At 61.3% G+C, this 19,685-nt stretch overlaps 2 protein-coding genes across 10 annotated transcripts in view; one reads left to right on the forward strand and one right to left on the reverse strand.

Annotated features, from left to right (window-relative positions):
* Positions 1-9,604, reverse strand: LOC119876297 (mitochondrial dynamics protein MID49-like). Of its 8 annotated transcripts, none has more exons than XR_005359589.1 (5): positions 6,814-7,001; positions 4,411-4,565; positions 4,039-4,219; positions 2,108-3,528; positions 1-2,017 (listed from the first exon to the last, which is right to left on the reverse strand). XR_005359589.1 is itself a non-coding variant. In XM_038537087.1 (5 exons), the coding sequence occupies exons 1-4, from the start codon at positions 6,878-6,880 to the stop codon at positions 2,474-2,476; spliced, it is 1,458 nt and encodes a 485-aa protein (XP_038393015.1). In that variant the 5' UTR covers positions 6,881-7,001; the 3' UTR covers positions 1-2,017; positions 2,434-2,473. The 8 variants fall into 8 exon arrangements, 7 of the variants coding, with proteins under 7 accessions (XP_038393015.1, XP_038393016.1, XP_038393019.1 ...); XM_038537087.1 differs by having other exon boundaries at positions 2,434-3,528; XM_038537088.1 differs by lacking the exon at positions 6,814-7,001 and adding an exon at positions 9,461-9,604 and having other exon boundaries at positions 1-3,528.
* Positions 8,359-19,685, forward strand: part of FLII (FLII actin remodeling protein) — a 13,054-nt gene continuing 1,727 nt past the window's right edge. The window contains exons 1-23 of one of the 2 annotated variants that reach the window (XM_038537082.1): positions 8,359-8,489; positions 10,110-10,220; positions 10,535-10,606; positions 11,984-12,064; positions 12,388-12,473; positions 12,599-12,760; positions 12,934-13,037; positions 13,380-13,555; positions 13,650-13,807; positions 14,491-14,575; positions 14,965-15,112; positions 15,267-15,403; positions 15,603-15,815; positions 16,089-16,268; positions 16,859-16,941; positions 17,071-17,145; positions 17,381-17,464; positions 17,563-17,734; positions 18,284-18,388; positions 18,473-18,664; positions 18,910-19,098; positions 19,184-19,323; positions 19,435-19,681. In XM_038537082.1, coding sequence (XP_038393010.1) covers positions 8,427-8,489; positions 10,110-10,220; positions 10,535-10,606; positions 11,984-12,064; positions 12,388-12,473; positions 12,599-12,760; positions 12,934-13,037; positions 13,380-13,555; positions 13,650-13,807; positions 14,491-14,575; positions 14,965-15,112; positions 15,267-15,403; positions 15,603-15,815; positions 16,089-16,268; positions 16,859-16,941; positions 17,071-17,145; positions 17,381-17,464; positions 17,563-17,734; positions 18,284-18,388; positions 18,473-18,664; positions 18,910-19,098; positions 19,184-19,323; positions 19,435-19,681 — 3,063 coding nt within the window. In that variant the 5' untranslated portion in view covers positions 8,359-8,426. The remainder of the gene's footprint in view (positions 8,490-10,109; positions 10,221-10,534; positions 10,607-11,983; positions 12,065-12,387; positions 12,474-12,598; positions 12,761-12,933; positions 13,038-13,379; positions 13,556-13,649; positions 13,808-14,490; positions 14,576-14,964; positions 15,113-15,266; positions 15,404-15,602; positions 15,816-16,088; positions 16,269-16,858; positions 16,942-17,070; positions 17,146-17,380; positions 17,465-17,562; positions 17,735-18,283; positions 18,389-18,472; positions 18,665-18,909; positions 19,099-19,183; positions 19,324-19,434; positions 19,682-19,685) is intronic. The other variant, XM_038537083.1, reaches the window with a different exon arrangement.

Consider the following 19,685-nt stretch of genomic DNA (forward strand, 5'->3'; position numbering starts at 1 on the left):
TATATACACTGTTTTACTGTCTTTTGCTGTACCTACATACATAGGAGAAAGTTTAGAAATTAGGTACAGTAAGAAATTCACAATAAATAATAATAGAATTATAACAATATATTGTAATAAAACTAACGTGAATGTGGTCTCTTCCTCTCAAACCACCGTATTGTCCTGTACCCCCCCCCCCTTCTTGTGGGGCTGTGAGGCGGTACAATGGCTGCGGGATGAGGTCAGGTGAATGACGTGGGCGTTGTGACCCACCATGAGGCTGCTGTGGACACGATACATTGGGAGGATCACATGCTTCTGGTCTACAGTGACCACGCAGAACCGAAACCACAGATCAGGGGGGATTGCTGTAATAGCAAAGATTGGAAGAACTGGACAGGCCAGCCCTAGGGAATGAGCAGTACCCCCACTTGGGACTATGCCACAGGTAAGTGCTGCAGAGACGGGCCCAGCGAGTGGGTTTATAGAAAGGAAACATTTTCTATATGATAAGATTTATTCTACAGTTGGTGTAGAAGAGAGAGCTTTGTGACGCTGGTCAGCGGGGGGAGATAGCTGGGGCCCACAGTTGGGTTCTAGAGTGGTTTGCTTCGTGCCAGGCCCTGGGCTAACACTGCACACCAGCAGTTACTTCGTACAACCGCCGAGAAGTTGGTATTCCATAATCCCCCAATTTACTGCCAAAAGTACCAAGGCCCCGCCTCTGTCTGCCCAGGCCGGTGCCAACACTCGGCCACCAGGGCAGCTGCTCAAGGCTCTCTGTGCGCCAGTCCCCAGGCCAAGTGATCTGAATGGACCTCGGCTCAGCCAGTCTCCTGCCCTTTGACCCTCCCCACAGCCTGTGTGTGGAGCCGTCCAGGCATCTGAATGCCCCTGGGGCAGAGCCCTCATGACCTCCAGGGGCAGCTCCTGGTCCTGCATCCAGAAGTACACATGTGCTTCTCATGTGTCCTGCGTGCTGGCCCTCAGACGAGGGAGGACATTGGTGCTGCTCGTGGTCCTGTGGTCACAGCTCAGGGCACAGGTTACCTCAGGAAACACGACGGGATGGGAAGGAGAGAAGCAGGATGGGAAAAGCAACTGTGGTGACCGCTGAGCACTCGTGGCCCAAAGCCGTCCCCAGGGCCCACTTGTCATCTGTGGTGACAAAGGATATGAGCCCCAGCCATGGCTCCCGTGGAGACGCTGAGATGCTCCTGCTTCCCTGTCTGGGGAGGGCCGTCCACCACTTGAGCCACAACAAGAGGCCAGGAGATACAAACATGACATTTCTCTGGGTACTGACGTGCCGGCTGATGGGCTTGGGGCAGCCATGCCCACCAGAGAGCCAGCTGGGCCGTGAGAGCTTAGATTTTTCAGGGAAAAAAGTCCCTGACTAGCTGGTTTCCATCACTAAAGTGAAGCATCACACCCGGAAACTGGTAATATTATCTCTCCACACGATCTATTTTTCCAATTAAGCCCTAACTCTTCCTGGTCGATCCCACAAGACCTGTGGCCAAGCTTCCAGAACTCCAAAGAGCCATGCATAAGAGCCCAGCACAAATCACACACCCTCGTTTTTCCTTTTATTCACATTCCTAGTGGCACAGCTTTGCTTCAGCACGAAGAACACCAAAGATGGGAGGGATGCCCGGGAGGGGAGGCGGAATCCCATCCCCGAGTGGGCCTCAGTGTCGGCGGGGAGCGCTCGTGGTGGCTCGGTGGAGGCCGGGCCCAGCAGTAGCCGGTGGCACATCCTTGGCTCCAGGCAAAGCGGGGGGCACTGGGAGCCTTAGGTTCTCCAGGGGTCTCTCTGCCTCCCAAACAGAAAATCTGCCCTGTTGGAGAGAATGGGGCCTTCCCCTGAGGTACGAGGTGGGCAGCACGTCCGACGGAGCTCTGCTCCAGGCTAGAGGGGAGAGCTCAACAAGCTGGCTGGACACGCAGGTGACATGACTTGGGAGACACAGCCTTCAGATCAGCCCCAAAGCTGCAATCCGGGGCGCAGGGGGGTCCCAGGTGACTCTGGCCCCTGGGGGACGACACAAACACAGTGTTTACCACCCAGCACCAGAAGCCTCGAGATGCCTGGAGCTGGCACCCGAGGAAAACGCTAACTCACCCTCTTGACAGATAAACGGAGCTGCCTTTATCCCCCGCCTAGGAGAGCAGAAGCCGGATCGTCCGTGCGTTCACTGCTGGTGACGACGGACCGAGCCCACGGTCCCAGGGTCGCCCCAAGGCCAGATGGGGCCGGGGGAGTGGCCGGCGCTCCAGGCTGCCCCCGAGGTGGCCCAGCCGAGCTCTCTGGGCCCGGGGCCTCCCGCGACTGCTGCCCGCGTACATGCTAACCCGGGGGCTTACAGGGCAGCCCCCTCTTTTTATTTTGGCTAAAGCAAGAGACAGGGTGCTCTCCAGATTCCCGGATGGGAGGCGCGCCCAGCTCACCCGCCGCCGAACGAGCGCCGGCCGCCCCGTCCCCACCCGGCTAGAGCAGCCACTCGGGGGCCTGCAGGCCGCAGAACAGCGCGAAGCCCAGGGCGTCAATCTCCTCGTCCCGCAGGCTCCCGAAGAGGTTCACGCCGGGGTTGAGCTGGCAGGGCAGGCTGGCCCGCTCCAGGCTGTCGACGAGCGCCTCCAGGGCCTGCAGGAAGCGCGCCCCCAAGGCCGCCTCGGCCCAGTCGGCCTCGTGCTCCCCCAGGCGCAGAACCACCTGGGTCAGGTGGCGCCGGTCCAGCCGCCACAGGGATGGGTGGCGGCGGCAGACCCCGCACAGCAGCCGCAGCAGCCGCCGGCGCGTCCCAGCGTCGCGCTCATCCAGGACCCGCAGCCTGGCAGCCTCCGCGGGGTATAAGTCCTGCAGCCAGAGGTTCCCAGCCAACCCCTCCAGGGGCCACGCCAGGAGGACGGGATCTTCGGGACCAGCGCCGGCGACCACCAGCAGCACGGCGACTGTGAGCTCGAGGCGCTCGTGCTGCACCTCAAGCAGCAGCTCCTCAGCGGCCACGCTGGGCCGGATCAGGCACCCGAGCAGGCTGCCGATGGCAGGCCAGTTGACGCAGGAGGCCAGCGCTTTGCGGAGCAGCTCCAGCAGGACGCGGGAAGACAGGTAGCCGCCCACCAGGAAGCGGTCCCAGGGGCTGCTCCCGCGGGGCCGGAACTCCAGCTGAGTCCTGCGCACGGCCCAGCAGCGAGGGTCCCTGGCCACCGTGTCCGCCCCTGGCACCAGGCTCCACAGGCCCGCCTCCAGCACCAGGGGGACCAGGATATGCACGCGCTCAGCCGCCCCCGCCTGCAGCCCGTCGTAGAGCGGCCCGCCGGGCACCAGTGCCCCAAAGGGCAGCTCCGGGAACTTGTTCCGCAGATAGGCCTGCAGCTCAAGGCCAATGTCACCGGCCAGCTGCTTGGCCAGGGCCACGTGGGCCGCGGGGATGGTCACGTGGGTCTGCTCAAACGCCAGCAGCTTCTCCTGGAACGTCAGGCACAGCGGCGCCGGAGAGCTAAGCTGCAGTGACATCTCAGGACCCGTGTCTGTGGGCCCCTCTGCAGAACAAAGGGGTTGGGACCACATCAGGAGGCCCCGTCAGGAGCCAAGAGACCTCCACCCAATTACTAGCTGTGTGACAGCCTGGGCCTTATTTTGTTCAGCTGTAAAATGACCACCTGGGAGAGTGCTTAGCTCAAGTTCTCACGTAAGGTGAGCACGTGATGACAAATTCTCACTGCCCCCAGATCCCCAACGCCCTAAAACAGCTTGGTGTAGGCTGAGAAGACAGGCTCTGGGCTTCAGTTTCCCCATCTGGGGCCCCTCACCGTCACAACACTGCTGCCATGCTCTGGTACCGCTCTCTCAGTCCAGGTCCTGGGGGCACAACCCAGGAGGTTAGGAGGGCAGAGAAACCCTTAAACATGCAGGGAGGCTGCGGCCCCCGAGGAGCAGCAGGGACTTGCCTAGGTCCCAGGCTCAGTCAAAGGCAGAGCCTGGGTTGCATCTCCCAAATGTAATACCAGAGGAGGGCCCAACCGGGTCGGAGGGGATGGGGTGCCACTCACCTGGGGCAGCCGGCGAGGGGTCAGGGGGTGACACGGGCTGGCTGAGGGCTGCAGGTGGGGGCCGGGGCTGTTGACGCGGTGTGGCCGTGAGCAGGTTCAGTTCCTTCCAGCTCTCCTCCAGACGTGTAGTGTCCCCCTTGGCGTCATCCTCATCTCGAGGGCTGGTGGCCCTGTCAATGAGCTGCCGGCAGAGTGACATGGATCAGAGCATCCGAAGCCTGTGTGGCCAGGCCAAGGCCAGGGGCAACGCCAGCCAGGTTGCTGGGGTAGAGAAGCAGGTGCCAGCTTTGGGCACTTCCCCACCCCCTCCCCCTGGGGCCCCACTGTCCTCCTCGGGCAGCCCTAGCTCTGAGCGGCTCAGCCTGGCCTTACCCGCTTCACAGCCAGGGTAGCAATTCCCAGCACGGCGGCTCCGCCCACGCCCAGCACCAGGCGGGCATTGGCCAGGAGGAAGTCCACGGTGCTGCCCAGGACCTCATCACGCTGCTTCCCCCGTTTCTGGGAGAACTCGGCCATGGTCTGTCTGCCTGTAAGAGGATGTAGACATAGACAGCTCTGTGGGGGGGCGGCCAGGCTGGCAGTGGGGCCGACCCCATCATGCTGGGGCTGTCGTGAGTAGAGCTGATGAAGGGAGTTCCTGGGAGTTTCTCAGGAGAAACGGTTTCTTGGGAGGAGATGGGGCTGCCCAAACCCCCACCTCTACCACACTGCAAACCTGCAAATAGCCCACCCACTCCCTAGACAAGGAGCTCATGTAGAAAGGCCCTGAGAGGGATCCCTGGGTGGCGCAGCGGTTTGGCGCCTGCCTTTGGCCCGGGGCGCGATCCTGGAGACCCGGGATCGAATCCCACATCGGGCTTCCGGTGCATGGAGCCTGCTTCTCCCTCTGCCTGTGTCTCTTTCTCTCTCTGTGACTATCATAAATAAATTAACATTTAAAAAAAAATTTTAAAAAAAAAAAGAAAGGCCCTGAGACTTGTGCCAGGTGAGAAAAGGAGGCCCATCTTCTCCATCCCATCCTCAAGGACCCCTGACATGACCTAAGATGGTGAAGTGAGTCTCATCATCGCTATCCCCATTTTAGAGAGATATAGGCTGCCGAACCACACAGTGAGTGGTGGGGACCTGGACCCATCCTGCAAAGTGTCCTGACTCTGGCCCACCCCCAGAGTCCAGTCAGTCTACTGGAGCCTGCAGCCAGCTCCAAGAGGCTGCTTCGTCCTGCTTCTTAACCGGGGCTGGGCATAGGCAGGAGGGAACTCTGGCCTAAAGAAGACACCGCCAGGGGTCCTAGCAGTCTGCCCTGCAGGGCCCCTCAGGCCTTTGACCTCAACAGAGGTCCCCCCGCCACCAGATCTCAATAGAGTAGCCCCTGGAGGGAGAGCTATCAAGTCAAAGGACAGGACGAGTGAGCTGGCCCAGGCTGCCCAGGGAGGCACATCAATGAAGGCTGAGGCCTGCCTGTGGGGGCAGCAAGCAGGGTAACTCCAAAGACCCCAAACAGGACATCTGGCTGGCTCCATCTGTGGAGCGTCTGAGTCTTGATCTCGGGGGATGTGAGTCCCAGCCCTATGTTCGGTGTAGATTACTTAAAAATAAAATATTTAAAATAAGTAGGTAGGGATCCCTGGGCGGCTCAGTGGTTTAGCACCGCCTTCAGTCCAGGGCGTGATCCTGGAGACCCGGGATCGAGTCCCACGTCGGGCTCCCTGCGTGGAGCCTGCTTCTCCCTCTGCCTGTGTCTCTGTCTCTCTCTGTGTGTCGTGTCTCTCATGAATAAATAAATAAAATTAAAAAAAAAAAAAGTAGGTGAAAAATAAAGACCCCACCCCCCATCCCAAACAGAGAACTTGCCCAGTGCCTCTGGACAGGGGCCTCTCTGGGCCTCTCAAGTTTGAGACAATGCAGGGGTAGCGGGGATGGGGGAGCAGCTGTCAAAGACTGGAAACCGAGGCAACAGAGAAGGGAAGATGAGGCTTTGTTCACCTGTAAAATGGCACAGGCGTGGTGAAGGTTTACACGTGGGGAACCCAGAACTATAAGGCTGGGTAGGCCTGGGTACTTGGGAAGTGGAGACAGAGATCCCACCCAGGCCTAGGCCCCCAAACTCCAACCTCTGGTTCTTCCGGGGGATTTCCTGCCTCAGGCCCTGAGAGCAGAGGGGGCGTGTGGCCGGGGTGCAAGCTGAGGCCCGGAGGACCAGTCAGACACCAGGCAGCGCTGTCTCTCTGCGGATGCCTGAACCAGATGACCGTGGGTTCGCAGCCAGCCCAGGCACCAAGGACTTCTGTCCTCTCGGATCCGCTGTGGGTGCCCAGGGCTCAGTTGCCAGGTGACGAGATGCCTAGAGCAGCTGAAGCCTGAATCACCACCGGAGTCAGCCCCAACCCCCGCCCCCCGATTTGCCCAGAGTAAAAATAGGACAGGAGGGCTCTGGGGCCTGGGCTGGTCAAAGGCTAGGGGAGTGCCCCACCAAGGCCCGGCGGCCGCTTTTAGTTACTTCCTCCTCGATGATCAATACTGCAAGCCATCTCCAGCGGAGCCCAGAATCCACTTGCAAAGTGTAAAAAGCTTTCAATACCTCCTGCCTGAACGGGACTCAGCCCAACCCCTGGCGGGGTCGCGCAGGCCGCAAACCGCAGCCTTCCAACTCCCGGAACGCCGAGAAGGCGCGGGTGGTTAAAAATAACCCGACTCCGCGCTGCCGGCCCGGCCCCCACCAGGCGCCGGGAGACGCCGGGAGACGCCGCCCGCCCTTCCCCTCCTCCGCCACACCTGCTGCCCGGGGCCGGGGCTGGGCCGAGCGCGCAGGAACCCCGGGGAGGGCCTGGGAGGGGCCCATCCGCGCGGAGGGCACCAGGCCCCGAGAAGTGCACTGAGGCGCCCAACACGTAAAGGGGCAGGCTCGACACTGGAACTCCGGCCCGGGGCGCAAAGCCCTTCCCCCCTTCCCCGGCCGTGACCCGGGCCCCAGCGGAGACCACGCCCCCGACCTGCGTCCGACGCACGCTCCACGCCCCGGTCTGGGGGACCCGGGCCGCTCAGCCGCACTCCGGTCGCACGGGCGTCGCGGCTTCGGCGCAGCGACCGCAGGACACAGCGGGTGCGACCCTGGGTCCTGAGCCCGGGCCCGCCTGGGAATGGAACTCGGAGGACCCGGGAACCGAACCCCGAGGCCCCGGGGGCGGCCCTGACCTCCGACGCAAGCAGACGAACAAGCCCCGGGTCCAATCGGAGCGCCCGAGGCCCCGCCCACGTTCCAAAATACTGCGCGGCTCAGCCAGTGAGGAGCAGGCCACGCCCCCCGCTGACGAGCGCGGCCCCTCGGGGGCGGGCCTCCCGGACGCACTCGGGCTTAAAGGCGCAGGGCGGGGTGGCGACCGGGACCCGGGTCGGGATGAGCCGGACCCGAGGGCCTGGTGGGAAGCCGCGTGTGCTCGCATGGGAGGCTGCGGAGTAGACAGAACTGTCTGGGCTCGCGTTGTTTCCGGGGCCCGGCAAACAGGTGGTACCTGGCCCGAAGGCCCGCTTGCCTGACCCTTGAGGTCACCTCTGAGAGCGCAGTGTGGCTTTATTATTTTATGTTGGCGCGCGGGGCACACAGCGTGACCCAGGAGGCTGGCCCTGCCACCTGCGCCGTGTAACCCTGTGCGGGCCACTGCTCCGTTCTGGCCTCAGTCTTCTCTCCCCTGAAGTGGGTATCACAAGGCCCCTCCCCCCGCGAAGGGTGACCGTGCATAGAACCTGTGGCTCACTCGGCGTTTATTTCTTGGGGACCTATTATGTGCCGGCTGGTGGGGGCGCAAGGAAGTAAAGAGAGCCTGAATGATAACGTGCCTCTTATCGAGCGCCTGCTGTATGCTGCGACCTACACCTGAGTTTGTTTCTGGCGACAGCCTTAGGAAGCATTTCACAAATGAGAAAGCTGAGGCAGGAGCAGACCTGGGGTTAGCCCAGAGCCCTAGGACCCAAGGCCTAGGTCCGTGCGCCCCCGGGCCTGGGTCCCTAATCGCTGCAGAGGTCACGGCCGGACTCCAGCGGCTGCGGCTGCCCCGGGGGCGGAGCCCGGGCCTGCAGGGTCTGCGGCACCCCCCGCCATAGGTCGCTGAAATCAGCGTGGAGGTTAGAAGCCTGCGGGAGCGCAGGGGGAGCCCGGACTTTTTCCGAGGGCCCGGGGTCAGCGGACGGCGGGGGAAGCCGAGGCCCGGGGAGGCCCGGGGAGGCCCGGCGCTCCGGGTTCCCCGGGTGACGCGCGGGGCCGCGGCCGGGGCTCCGCCTGCCGCCGGGCCGGGCGGGGGCGGGTTAAAGGGGCGGGGCCGGCGTCGGCCCAGCCCGCGGCTCGCCCCGCCGCCCCCCGCGCCCGCAGGCCCGGCAGCGAGAGCGGCGCCATGGAGGCCACCGGGGTGCTGCCGTTCGTGCGCGGCGTGGACCTGAGCGGCAACGACTTCAAGGTGAGCGGGCCGTCAGGGCGCGGGGCCGGCTTCCCTCCAGGCCGTGTCTTCCGCCCGGGCCCGCGCCGCTCCCCGCTTCCTGTCCCGCCCGCGCCCGGCCCCGCGCCGCCCGGGACCGCGGGAGGGAAGGGGGGCTGCCCCGGAGCTCGCGGCCCCGCCCGGAACGGCCCCCCGACGCGTCCGCTGCGGCTCGGGAAGACCCGGGCCGGGGGGGCCGGGGGGGCCGGGCGGGGGCCGGGGGGGCCGGGCGCGCAGCGGCGCGGGGAGTGTGGGCTGGGGGCCCCGCGCGCCCCGGTCCGGGGGTCCGGGGGTCCGGGCCCCGCCCGCGCCGCAGACTGGCCTGGGGGTCTGCGAGCTGCTCCCGCCCTCCGCGCCCTCCGTCCCCGCCCCTCTGAGGTCACACGCCCAGCCAGGCCCTGACTCAGGGCCGGCCTTGCTACCGGCTGTCGGTCGGGGGCGGGTCTGGAGCACACTCATCGCGGCCCGAGCCTGCCGCCGCCACCCCATCCTGTGTGGTCTCGGGCAAGTCACTTCCCCTCTCGGAGCCCGGGTTTTCTCATCCGGTGGAGGGGGCTGCCTAGTAACCCCTCTGGGGACTCTGGGGCAGGTGCAGCCACCTCGGCTGACGGTGGCCTGAGCAGCTGCGGGACTGGTAGACTAGGGCCACAGGGCAGGTGAGGCGGTTCTAGAGGGTCAGGGAGGAGCAGGGCAGTGCTGGCGACCAAAGGAGGCGGGGCAGCAGTGGAAGTGAGAGCTGGCCCCGCCCGGGGAAGGGCAGCCTGGGGGCAGGTGGGCAGGGGAGGGGGGGGGGATCCTGGTAGTGTCCGGCTGCGTCTGCAGGGGTGGGGGCCGGGCCCTCACGGAGGAGGCAAGAAGGCCCTTCCTGCATTTCCCCACCTGTACACGCACTTCTGACACTGTGCCCAGGTGGCCACACCACTCTCCTCTGCCCCCATCGCTGCCATCCTTACCTGGGGTCTCCATCGACCTCTCCAGAGTCACCAGCAGGGAATGTGGCTGTAGGGGGCTGGGAACACCGGCCAAGGGCGCCTCAAACTGCCCACTGTAAGGCTAAGGGGACTGAGGGGGGCATTCAGAGGCTCACGAAGACACGAGTGAGGCAGTGCCTGTGCGGATGGGGAACTGGGGCCTCACACCAAGAATGGCTGGTATGCTGATGGCTGAGTGGGGCGGGGCCGGGGCCTTGGTGGAGGCTCAGGGATACCCCATCTCTGGAGGCCTAGGTGGGGCCTGGAATGGCACACAAGGGCATTTGAGCCAAGCTGACCACACCACTGGGCCCTGGGGATGTCCCCTGGAACAAGCCAGGTCCGACCTGGCCCCCTCAGGGCTCAGAATCCAACAAGAGACAGACATTAGGCCAACAGTCACCTTGATTATTAGTATGTCTTCACATTTTTGTCATGAGGGGCTTTTGTAAGCCCTGTTACATTGCTGAAGTTGAGGCACAGAGTGGCAAAGTGACCTGCCCAGGGGAGCACAGCTGGTGAGAGGTGGCTCTGTTGCTCTCCCAAGGCTCCCATGGGTATGGGGGCCACAGAGGGTAGTAGAGCAGGAGCGCCCGTTGCCCAGACCAGTCTCACTGTGACACACCCCCAGGGTGGCTACTTCCCTGAGAATGTCAAGGCCATGACCAGTCTGCGGTGGCTGAAGCTGAACCGCACCGGCCTCTGCTATCTGCCAGAGGAGTTGGCTGCCCTGCAGAAGCTGGTAAGGGGCTTTGGGCAGTCGGGGAGGGTTCCTGTGGATGGGGCTGGGCCAGGTGGGCAGAGCTTGCATAGAAGGCAAATGACGTGAAGGAAGCCACTGACAGCCATAAACAGAGCTAGCAGATAGGGAGGGAGCACCCTGTCCCAGGAGGTGTGTAAGGAAAGACTGGCTGTGTGAGGGAGGGAGGCTGCAAGAGGGGGAGTGGGCCTGTGTGGCTAAGGGCCCCCTGGATGGTGCAAGATTTTGGTGGCAGATGGGGCCCCTGTAGGCACCCTACCCACACTGCTGAGCCTCTGCTCCCGTGTCTTGCTCAGGAGCACTTGTCTGTGAGCCACAACAACCTGACCACGCTTCACGGGGAGCTGTCCAGCCTGCCGTCACTGAGGGTGAGTGCTACCACTGGCCGTTGAGCTTGGGAGTGTGAGGGCAGGGCCAGCATCTCTGCCCATCCTGCCTCAGACTCAGGGCCCCGTGCTTTTTTTTTTTTTTTTTTTTTTTTTAAGATTTTATTTATTGGGGATCCCTGGGTGGCTCAGCGGTTTAGCGCCTGCCTTTGGCCCAGGGTGTGATCCTGGAGTCCCAGGATCAAGTCCCACATCAGGCTCCCAGCATGGAGCCTGCTTCTCCCTCTGCCTGTGTCTCTGCCTCTCTCTCTCCCTCTCTCTGTGTCTCTCATGAATAAATAAATAATCTTTTATTTAATAAAATAAAACGCCCTAGGCCAAAGGCAGGCGCTAAACCGCTGAGCCACCCAGGGATCCCCTCAGGGCCCTGTTCCTAAAGGGGAGGGGATACCATAATGCCCTGCGGTGAGTAATGCATGGGGACAGCGGGTAAAAAACCCAAACTCTCACCTGTTTTTAGACAACAGGTACTGTAATAACAGTCAATACCAGCTGAGCTGGTATCCAACTCTTCCTCGTGGGTTTTTCCATAGAATCCAGACCCTTACCAAGTTCCCAGATGAAGACACTAGGCCATAGAGCCAGGTCACTGGTCCAAGGTCACTTGCCCGAGGCAGGCAGTGGTAGAACTGGGGTAGGGTGGAGTTTGGCCCTGTAGATAGGTGGTCAGGGTGGTCCTGTTGCCCCTCTGTGGTTGGCACTGCACAGATGGCAGCAGCCGTGTTGGTGCTTGCAGTCGTGGCACTGTTCTGTGGCCTGTTCTCTCTGCCCCTGAGACTTTCCGCACTTCTATAGCCTGACATACCAGCCCTGAGAGGATAGAAAACAGACTTGCCCTATGTCCATACCGTGTCTCAGAGCTGCCCCCTTATCTTGCCCTCTGGAATTGGGAAGAGGAGGGATTATTTGGTCAGAACAGGTTCCTTGGGGATCCTGCGCTGGTCCCTGGGGCACATTTGAGCTGGGCTTTGAGATATGAATAGGATCTCATCAGGAAACCAGGAAGAGGGATCCCTGGGTGGCACAGCGGTTTGGCACCTGCCTTTGGCCCAGGGCGTGATCGTGGAGACCCGGGATCAAATCCCACGTCGGGCTCCCAGTGCATGGAGCCTGCTTCTCCCTCTGCCTATGTCTCTGCCTCTCTCTCTCTGTGTGTGACTATCATAAATAAATTAAAAAAAAAAAAAAAAAAAAAGAAACCAGGAAGAGCTTGCCAGGTGGAGGGACAGTGAGCAAAGGCCAGGAAGGGACAGCCCTTGGCCCTCTGTGGGGCTTCCTGAGGCAGTATCCTTCCCTCATCTCTCTGCTGCTCCCAGGGGTGGAAGCCAGAAATCATGGGCCCCCATGGTTTATTCGCAGGCCATCGTGGCTCGAGCCAACAGCCTGAAGAATTCCGGAGTCCCCGATGACATCTTCAAGCTGGATGACCTCTCAGTTCTGGTTAGTGGTTACCCATGCACCTGGCCTACCTGTCAGCCTTCATCTATCATAGTGGTTCCCGCAGCCACCGTTATACCATGTCATGTTGCAGATGGAGAAACTGAGGTGCAGTGTGCCTTACCCAAGGTCACTCACGAAGTCAGATCCCGAACTTAAGCATCCCTTCTCTTAGGGTCTTGGCTTTCTCCGTTTGGCTCTGAAACCCCTTCCTCCACTCCTTGCTCAGTGCTCCACCTGATCCCCAAGGCCGGTGGAGGCCTGGCAGGCTGGCACTGGCCCCAATACCCCTGACTTGGCCTCCCCGTTTCTACGTTTCTACCCAGGACTTGAGCTACAACCAGCTGACAGAGTGCCCGCGGGAGCTGGAGAATGCCAAGAACATGCTGGTGCTGAACCTCAGCCACAACAGGTACCTGTGCGCAGGGGCAGGGGCGAGGGGGTACGGGTTGCAATATGGTGGGTGGGGTACTGGGCCTGGGAGCCTTGCATCTGGCACCCATAGCCCCTGCCTGCCTCACTCCCATCTGCCCGCAGCATCGACACCATCCCCAACCAGCTCTTCATCAACCTCACTGACCTGCTGTACCTGGACCTCAGCGAGAACCGCCTGGAGAGCTTGCCCCCACAGATGCGCCGCCTGGTGCACCTGCAGACGCTTGTGCTCAATGGGAACCCACTGCTGCACGCACAGCTCCGGTGGGCCTCCCTGGGGCATCTGGCCCAGTCCCTCAACTCCCCCGGAGTTCCAGCCCTCCACAATGCCCCAACACTCCTGAGTGGGCCGTGGCCACCCTGACCCCATCCCCTTGGCCCCTCAGCCCTGTGTTCTCAGGCCCGCCTCTGGCCTGAGCGCCCACGTCTCCCCACAGGCAGCTCCCGGCTCTCATGGCCCTGCAGACCCTACACCTGAGGAACACGCAGCGTACCCAGAGCAACCTCCCCACCAGCCTGGAGGGCCTGAGCAACCTCGCAGGTTGGTGGTCCCAGGGTGGCATCCTGGGCTCTGGTTCCTTGGGGTTCCTTGCTTCTGGTCCTGACCACCTCCCAGAGGGGAAAGGATGCAGTTACATGACGGTTATTTCTTTCATCGTGACAACTAGTGCTGACACCCACTTACGAGCTTTGGCTTTATGCCCAGACCCACCAGCGTGAGGAAGTTTTTCCAAATGGAGAAACTGAGGTTCAGAGATTAAGTCACTTGCTTAAGGCCACAGAGCCCAGAGGCGGTAGAGGAGGGGCTCACATTAGGGCTCCTGCCCCTGGACCTGACTGTGGGGGCCCCTGCTCATGCATGTGCCCCCTCCCTGTATCCCAGATGTGGACCTGTCCTGCAATGACCTGACACGGGTGCCCGAGTGCCTGTACACCCTTCCCAGCCTGCGGCGCCTCAACCTCAGCAGCAACCAGATCTCGGAGCTGTCCCTATGCATTGACCAGTGGGTGCACGTGGAGACACTGAACCTATCCCGTAACCAGCTCACCTCGCTGCCTGTATGTCCAGGCAACCCGCCCCCCGGGAGGGGGAGGGGGGGCTGAGCCACCCCGGCTCCTGCCCTTGACTCCCACACCCCTGTCTCCCCTCTAGTCTGCCATTTGCAAGCTAACCAAGCTGAAGAAGCTGTACCTGAACTCCAACAAGCTGGATTTCGATGGGCTGCCTTCAGGCATCGGCAAGCTGGCCAGCTTGGAGGAATTCATGGCCGCCAACAACAACCTGGAGCTGATCCCTGAGAGCCTGTGCAGGTGCTGAGGCGGGGGGGGGGCGGGTGGTGGGGGCTTACGGTACTGAAGACCCCAGCATCGTAGCTACAACCCACCTTGCGACCTCTGCACGTCGTGCAAGATGGATGGGTTAACTTGGTTTTGTGGCTAAAGCTCACACAGTGTGTGACAGCAATTCCCAGGGTGAGTACCCCACGTCTTCCCACATGTGGATGGGGATGAGGCTAGAGGGGTCCCACTGCCACATGAATTTGGGACATGGCACCATCTGTATCTCCCTCTGGAGGCCACAGTGTCCACTGGCATGGCCTCCTCAAGACTCTGAGAAATCCTTCAGGCAGAGCACAGAGGATCCCTCCGTCATTGGCTTCCAGGCTAATTAGAGGACAGAATGTTTAGGGTCCTGTAGTTCATATCCAGGGGCCTTTATTTCTGCAGGCAGCCCCTTTGAAAAACATTCCCTAGAAGTCACTAAAAGTCCTTCCCACTTGCTTCGCTGTGAGGAGCCCCCTGTTGTAGCTGTTGCAGCCTCTCCTGCCTTTCTCGGCCTGTCTGAACCCACTGGGGCCTTAACGAGCTGGATGCCTCAGTTCCTCTGGCCCCACCTGCTCCCCATCTCCAAGACTGGAAGTCTCCCTGCTTCCCCCCTCCCCCTACCTGACCTCGTCTGTCACCTCCCTGAGGCTGCAGCTCTGTCCTCACAGATGCACAAAGCTGAGGAAACTCGTCCTGAACAAGAACCGCCTGGTGACCCTGCCGGAGGCCATCCACTTCCTGACAGAGATCGAGGTCCGGACAGGCCAGGGCCAGCGTGCAGGGAGAGGGTGGGCCTGGTGGGGAGGCCGGAGGTGACCACGGCCTCTCAGGAAAAACCAAACAAAGCTATGTCAATGGAGTGGGGGGGGACCCAGCAGAGGCCCCTGGAGGGGTGCCAGTGCCACAGAAGGAAGAAGGCCAACCACTTCCCATGTCCAGACCATGCTCGACAGCATCATTCAAGCCCCACACCCGGCCTGCAAGATCACACTTCACAGGGGGAAAACTGAAGCCCTCCGGGGTGGCTGCAGAGCCGGGATAAGAGCCTAGGAGCCTGGTTGCAAAGAGCAAGAAACCGGGGTTGGGGTGACTGGGAGGTAGATCCTGGGCTCACTGCCTCTTCTGCTTGCCCCACGAGGCAGGTCCTGGACGTGCGGGAGAACCCCAGCCTGGTCATGCCTCCCAAGCCCGCGGACCGTGCAGCCGAGTGGTACAACATTGACTTCTCGCTGCAGAACCAGCTGCGGCTGGCAGGTGCTTCTCCTGCTACAGTAGCTGCGGCAGCAGCTGGTAAGCAGAGCAAGTCTGGCTGGGGTGCTCGGGGCCTCAGCTTAGCCATCTGTAAATGGAGTGGGAAACACAGCTTCTGGATCCTGGGGCGCTGGGTTGGCCTCTGGTTGGCTGGATGCCCGACCAGGGCCCAACCATTTACTCCATCCCCAAGCAGGAAGTGGGCCCAAGGACCCCCTGGCTCGCAAGATGCGGCTCCGGAGGCGTAAGGACTCAGCCCAGGATGACCAGGCTAAGCAGGTGCTGAAGGGCATGTCAGATGTGGCCCAGGAGAAGAACAAAAAGCAGGAGGTAAGCCAGGCAGGGGCTGGGACGGGGCAAATGTCCCTGGACTCTGCTTACGACAGATTGTGTGACCCAGGCCAAGAGGGAGAGTGGATCCCAGGTAGTGAGAATAGCCCATGCAAAGGCCCTGAGGTGGGTAGCAAATAAAGAGGCCAGACTGAGTGGCCACGTAGAGGTAAGCCATGCTTTGTGACTGTGACTCCAGGAGAGTACTGACGCCCGAGCCCCTGGGGGCAAGACACGGCGCTGGGACCAGGGCCTGGAGAAGCCGCGCCTTGACTACTCTGAGTTTTTCACGGAGGATGTGGGCCAGCTGCCTGGTCTGACCATCTGGCAGATCGAGAACTTTGTGCCTGTGCTGGTGGAGGAAGCCTTCCATGGCAAGTTCTATGAGGCTGACTGCTACATTGTGCTCAAGGTGAGGATCGGCGTGTTGTTGGGGGCTACGTGACCCCCAGTGACCTTATCTTAGATGGCTCAGGACCCCCAGCTCCACACTTCTGTTCACTGAGGCGAGGCGGGAAGGAGAGGACGTGGCAGAGGAGGCAGGATGGGGTGGCCCAGGCAGAGGTGTAGCAGTGCAACCCGCCCTGGGGTTGGGGTCTGTGGCAGTTCCAGGGTCCTCTCTGGGGTGAGCTGGGAAGCCAGGATACCCTGGAGAGAGCTGACATGGCCTGTGCCCCGCCCCCAGACCTTTCTGGATGACAGCGGCTCTCTGAACTGGGAGATCTACTACTGGATTGGCGGGGAGGCCACCCTGGACAAGAAGGCTTGCTCTGCCATCCATGCCGTGAACCTGCGCAACTACCTGGGGGCCGAGTGCCGCACTGTGCGGGAGGAGATGGGCGATGAGAGCGAGGAGTTCCTGCAGGTGCCCGCCGGAAGGGGGGGCGGGGGCAGGGCTAAGACTGCTGGCGTACCAGGCTGAGGCCAAAGGTGGCAGGGGTTGAGACCTAAGGCAGACAGCAGGGTCAGGAGAGCTAGACACGGCCAAAGGTGGGGAGCCCAGAGGGAGATGGAGGAGCAGGGACCAATAGCGCCTAGGGGGTGGGGCCGCCAACTGGGCGCAAAGGGGCGGGGCCCACGGAGTGCCCGGGTAGCAAGCTGTGCTGACATCTCTGGCCAGCTGGTTGTGTAGACAGCCATCCACACTAGATTTTACTGAATCACTCCTTGCCCTCTTGCATAAACCTGCTTGGTCCCATGCCCTGATGTGCGCATATTTAGACATGCTGTATGTGTATCTAAATCTTAACAAGAGTGATGGGCATTTTTGTACATTCTAACACTCGAATATGTGTTTGTTTATAGACACAGGTCTCATTCTTTTTTTTTTTTTTTTCATAACTCCATCACAGATTTGTAGCACTTGATGCATCTGTCCACAAATTTATCCTGACAGGTGGTATCTGGTGGGGGGAGGGGTAGCACACTGATGAAGGCCCACACCCTCACACACAGGTATTTGACAATGACATCTCCTATATTGAGGGTGGAACAGCCAGTGGCTTCTACACTGTGGAGGACACACACTATGTCACCAGGTGAGGGGGCTTGTGGGTGGTGGTCCTGACCTGGACTCAACTGGGAAGGATTGGAGGAACCAGCCCCTTGGTGACCCTGCCCGATGTCCCATTCACTCTTGCCCCATTCACTCTTGCTCTCGCCCCCAGGATGTACCGCGTGTATGGAAAAAAGAACATCAAGTTGGAGCCTGTGCCTCTCAAGGGGGCCTCCCTGGACCCAAGGTAGCCCCCATGACTAGAGCGAGGGGAGGGCTGGAGCCCACACTTCCTCCCTACTAGTGGGGGACAGGTTTGGGTTCAAGAAGAGGCCTTCCAGCAACCCTTTTAACCCCGTCTCGAGCATGGAAGGACCACCAAGGGGGCTGAAACCCATAATGAGGGACTTAGGGCAGGGTCATAGGCACAAGGGCAGTCGCTGCCCGTGTCCATTGCTGCCCCTCCTGCCCCTCCTGTCCAGGTTTGTCTTCCTGCTGGATCGAGGGCTGGACATTTATGTGTGGCGGGGGGCCCAGGCCACGCTGAGTAGCACTACCAAGGCCAGGTATGAGGACACGGTGGGGTATTTTATGCACAGACACACTGTTACCTAAGAAGAGACATGGGAACTCATTAAGGGCTTTGCATACCCTTCCCCCCAAGGCTCTTTGCGGAGAAAATTAACAAGAATGAACGGAAAGGGAAAGCAGAGATCACCCTGCTGGTGCAAGGTCAGGAGCCTCCAGAGTTCTGGGAGGCACTGGGCGGGGAGCCCTCTGAGATCAAGAAGCACGTGCCTGATGACTTCTGGCCACCTCAGCCCAAGCTGTACAAGGTGAGCTGTGGTGCTGGTGGCAGTGCTCTTTGCCTGGACTCTGGTGGGGAGAGGGTGCCCCCTTCTGGACAGAAAATCGCCAGAGCCGCAGTCTAGAGGCTCTAAGTGCTCTGAGAAGGCCGGGAGAAGTACTGCTAGAATGTGTGTTCCCAGGAGGGAGGCTGCAAAGTGCCTGGGTGCCAGGCCTGAGAAGCTGACCTTAATTCTGTAGGTGACAGGAATCCCCCAAGGGTGTTGCAAGCAAGAAAGGGACAGTTAAAGAATTAGAAATGACAGTAAGAAAAAAAAAAAAAAGAAATGACAGAAAGGATCTGGAGAGGGTAGGCAGGGAAAGAAAGCCTCATTTAAAATCCTTTCCACTGACAGTGTCCTTAAAGCATTGGTGGAAGGAGGAAACCGAGGTCCAAAGGGGAGCAGGCAGTGGTCCTGAGCACACACAGCAGGGCAAGGGCCAGACTCTGGGGTAGAGGGGGGCTGGTGGGTGGGGCTCCTGTCCCCCACCCCACCCCCAGGCCTTCCCCTGGCACGCCTACCCATTCCTGCTGCCAGGTGGGCCTGGGCCTGGGCTATCTGGAGCTGCCACAGATCAACTACAAGCTCTCTGTGGAACATAAGACCCGTCCCAAGGTGGAACTGCTGCCAAGGATGAGGCTGGTGAGGCACACGGAGGGAGGCGGGGGCCGGGGTTCCCCCCGTGGGTCCGGGAATCAGCGTTGACCTCCAGTCTTTTCCTCGCAGCTGCAGAGCCTACTGGACACGCGCTGCGTATACATCCTGGACTGTTGGTCCGACGTGTTCATCTGGCTGGGCCGTAAGTCCCCACGCCTGGTGCGCGCCGCCGCCCTCAAGCTGGGCCAGGAGCTGTGCGGGATGCTGCACAGGCCCCGCCACGCCTCGGTCAGCCGCAGTCTCGAGGGCACAGAGGCGCAGGTGCGGAGTGCGGCCTCCCCTACACGGCCTGGTCCCCAAGTCCCCAGCCCGGTCCCAGCTGCCATTAGGCCAGCCCTGGGTGCCCGGCCAGGCCCCGCCCCCGCCCCGCCCCCTTGGCCACTGGGCCCGCCCCCGGGCTCTTCCCCTCAACCGGTCAGGCCCCGCCCCCCGGTACTAGGCTCCGCCCTGCACCTCCAGGCCCCGCCCCCAAGCCTTTCTGGGTCGCATTTCCTCCCTCTGGGCAGGTATTCAAGGCCAAGTTCAAGAACTGGGACGACGTGTTGACGGTGGACTACACACGCAACGCGGAGGCTGTGCTGCAGGGCCCGGGACTCACCGGGAAGGTGAAGCGAGACGCCGAGAAGAAAGATCAGATGAAGGCTGACCTCACCGCGCTGTTCCTGCCACGACAGCCGCCCATGGCGCTGGCGGAGGTGGGGGCGGGCCTGGGACGGGGCAGGAGGGGGACTCCGGAGGGTCCCTGCCCTCTGCCCTCTGACTAGCGGCTGTCGCATGCAGGCCGAGCAGCTGATGGAGGAGTGGAACGAGGATCTGGACGGCATGGAGGGCTTTGTGCTGGAGGGCAAGAAGTTCGCAAGGCTGCCGGAGGAGGAGTTCGGCCACTTCTACACACAAGACTGCTACGTCTTCCTCTGCAGGTGCCACCACAGAGCACCTGTCACCCGGCCCAACCCCTGAGGCTAGCGGGCTCTAGTCGTGTCCCCACACACACCCCCCAACCCCCTGCTTACTGCCCTCTAACCCCCCAGGTACTGGGTCCCTGTGGAGTATGAGGAGGAGGAGGAGAAAAAGGAAGAGAAGGAGGAGGAAAAAGCAGGAGCAGAGGGCAAAGAAGGTGAGGAGGCAGCAGCTGAGGCAGAGGAGAAGCAGCCCGAGGAGGATTTCCAGTGCATCGTGTACTTCTGGCAGGGCCGGGAAGCCTCCAACATGGGCTGGCTCACCTTCACCTTCAGCCTGCAGAAGAAGTTTGAGAGCCTCTTCCCCGGCAAGCTAGAGGTGT

The sequence above is a fragment of the Canis lupus genome, chromosome 5 (assembly GCF_011100685.1).
Source record: "Canis lupus familiaris isolate Mischka breed German Shepherd chromosome 5, alternate assembly UU_Cfam_GSD_1.0, whole genome shotgun sequence".
NCBI lineage: Eukaryota > Metazoa > Chordata > Mammalia > Carnivora > Canidae > Canis > Canis lupus.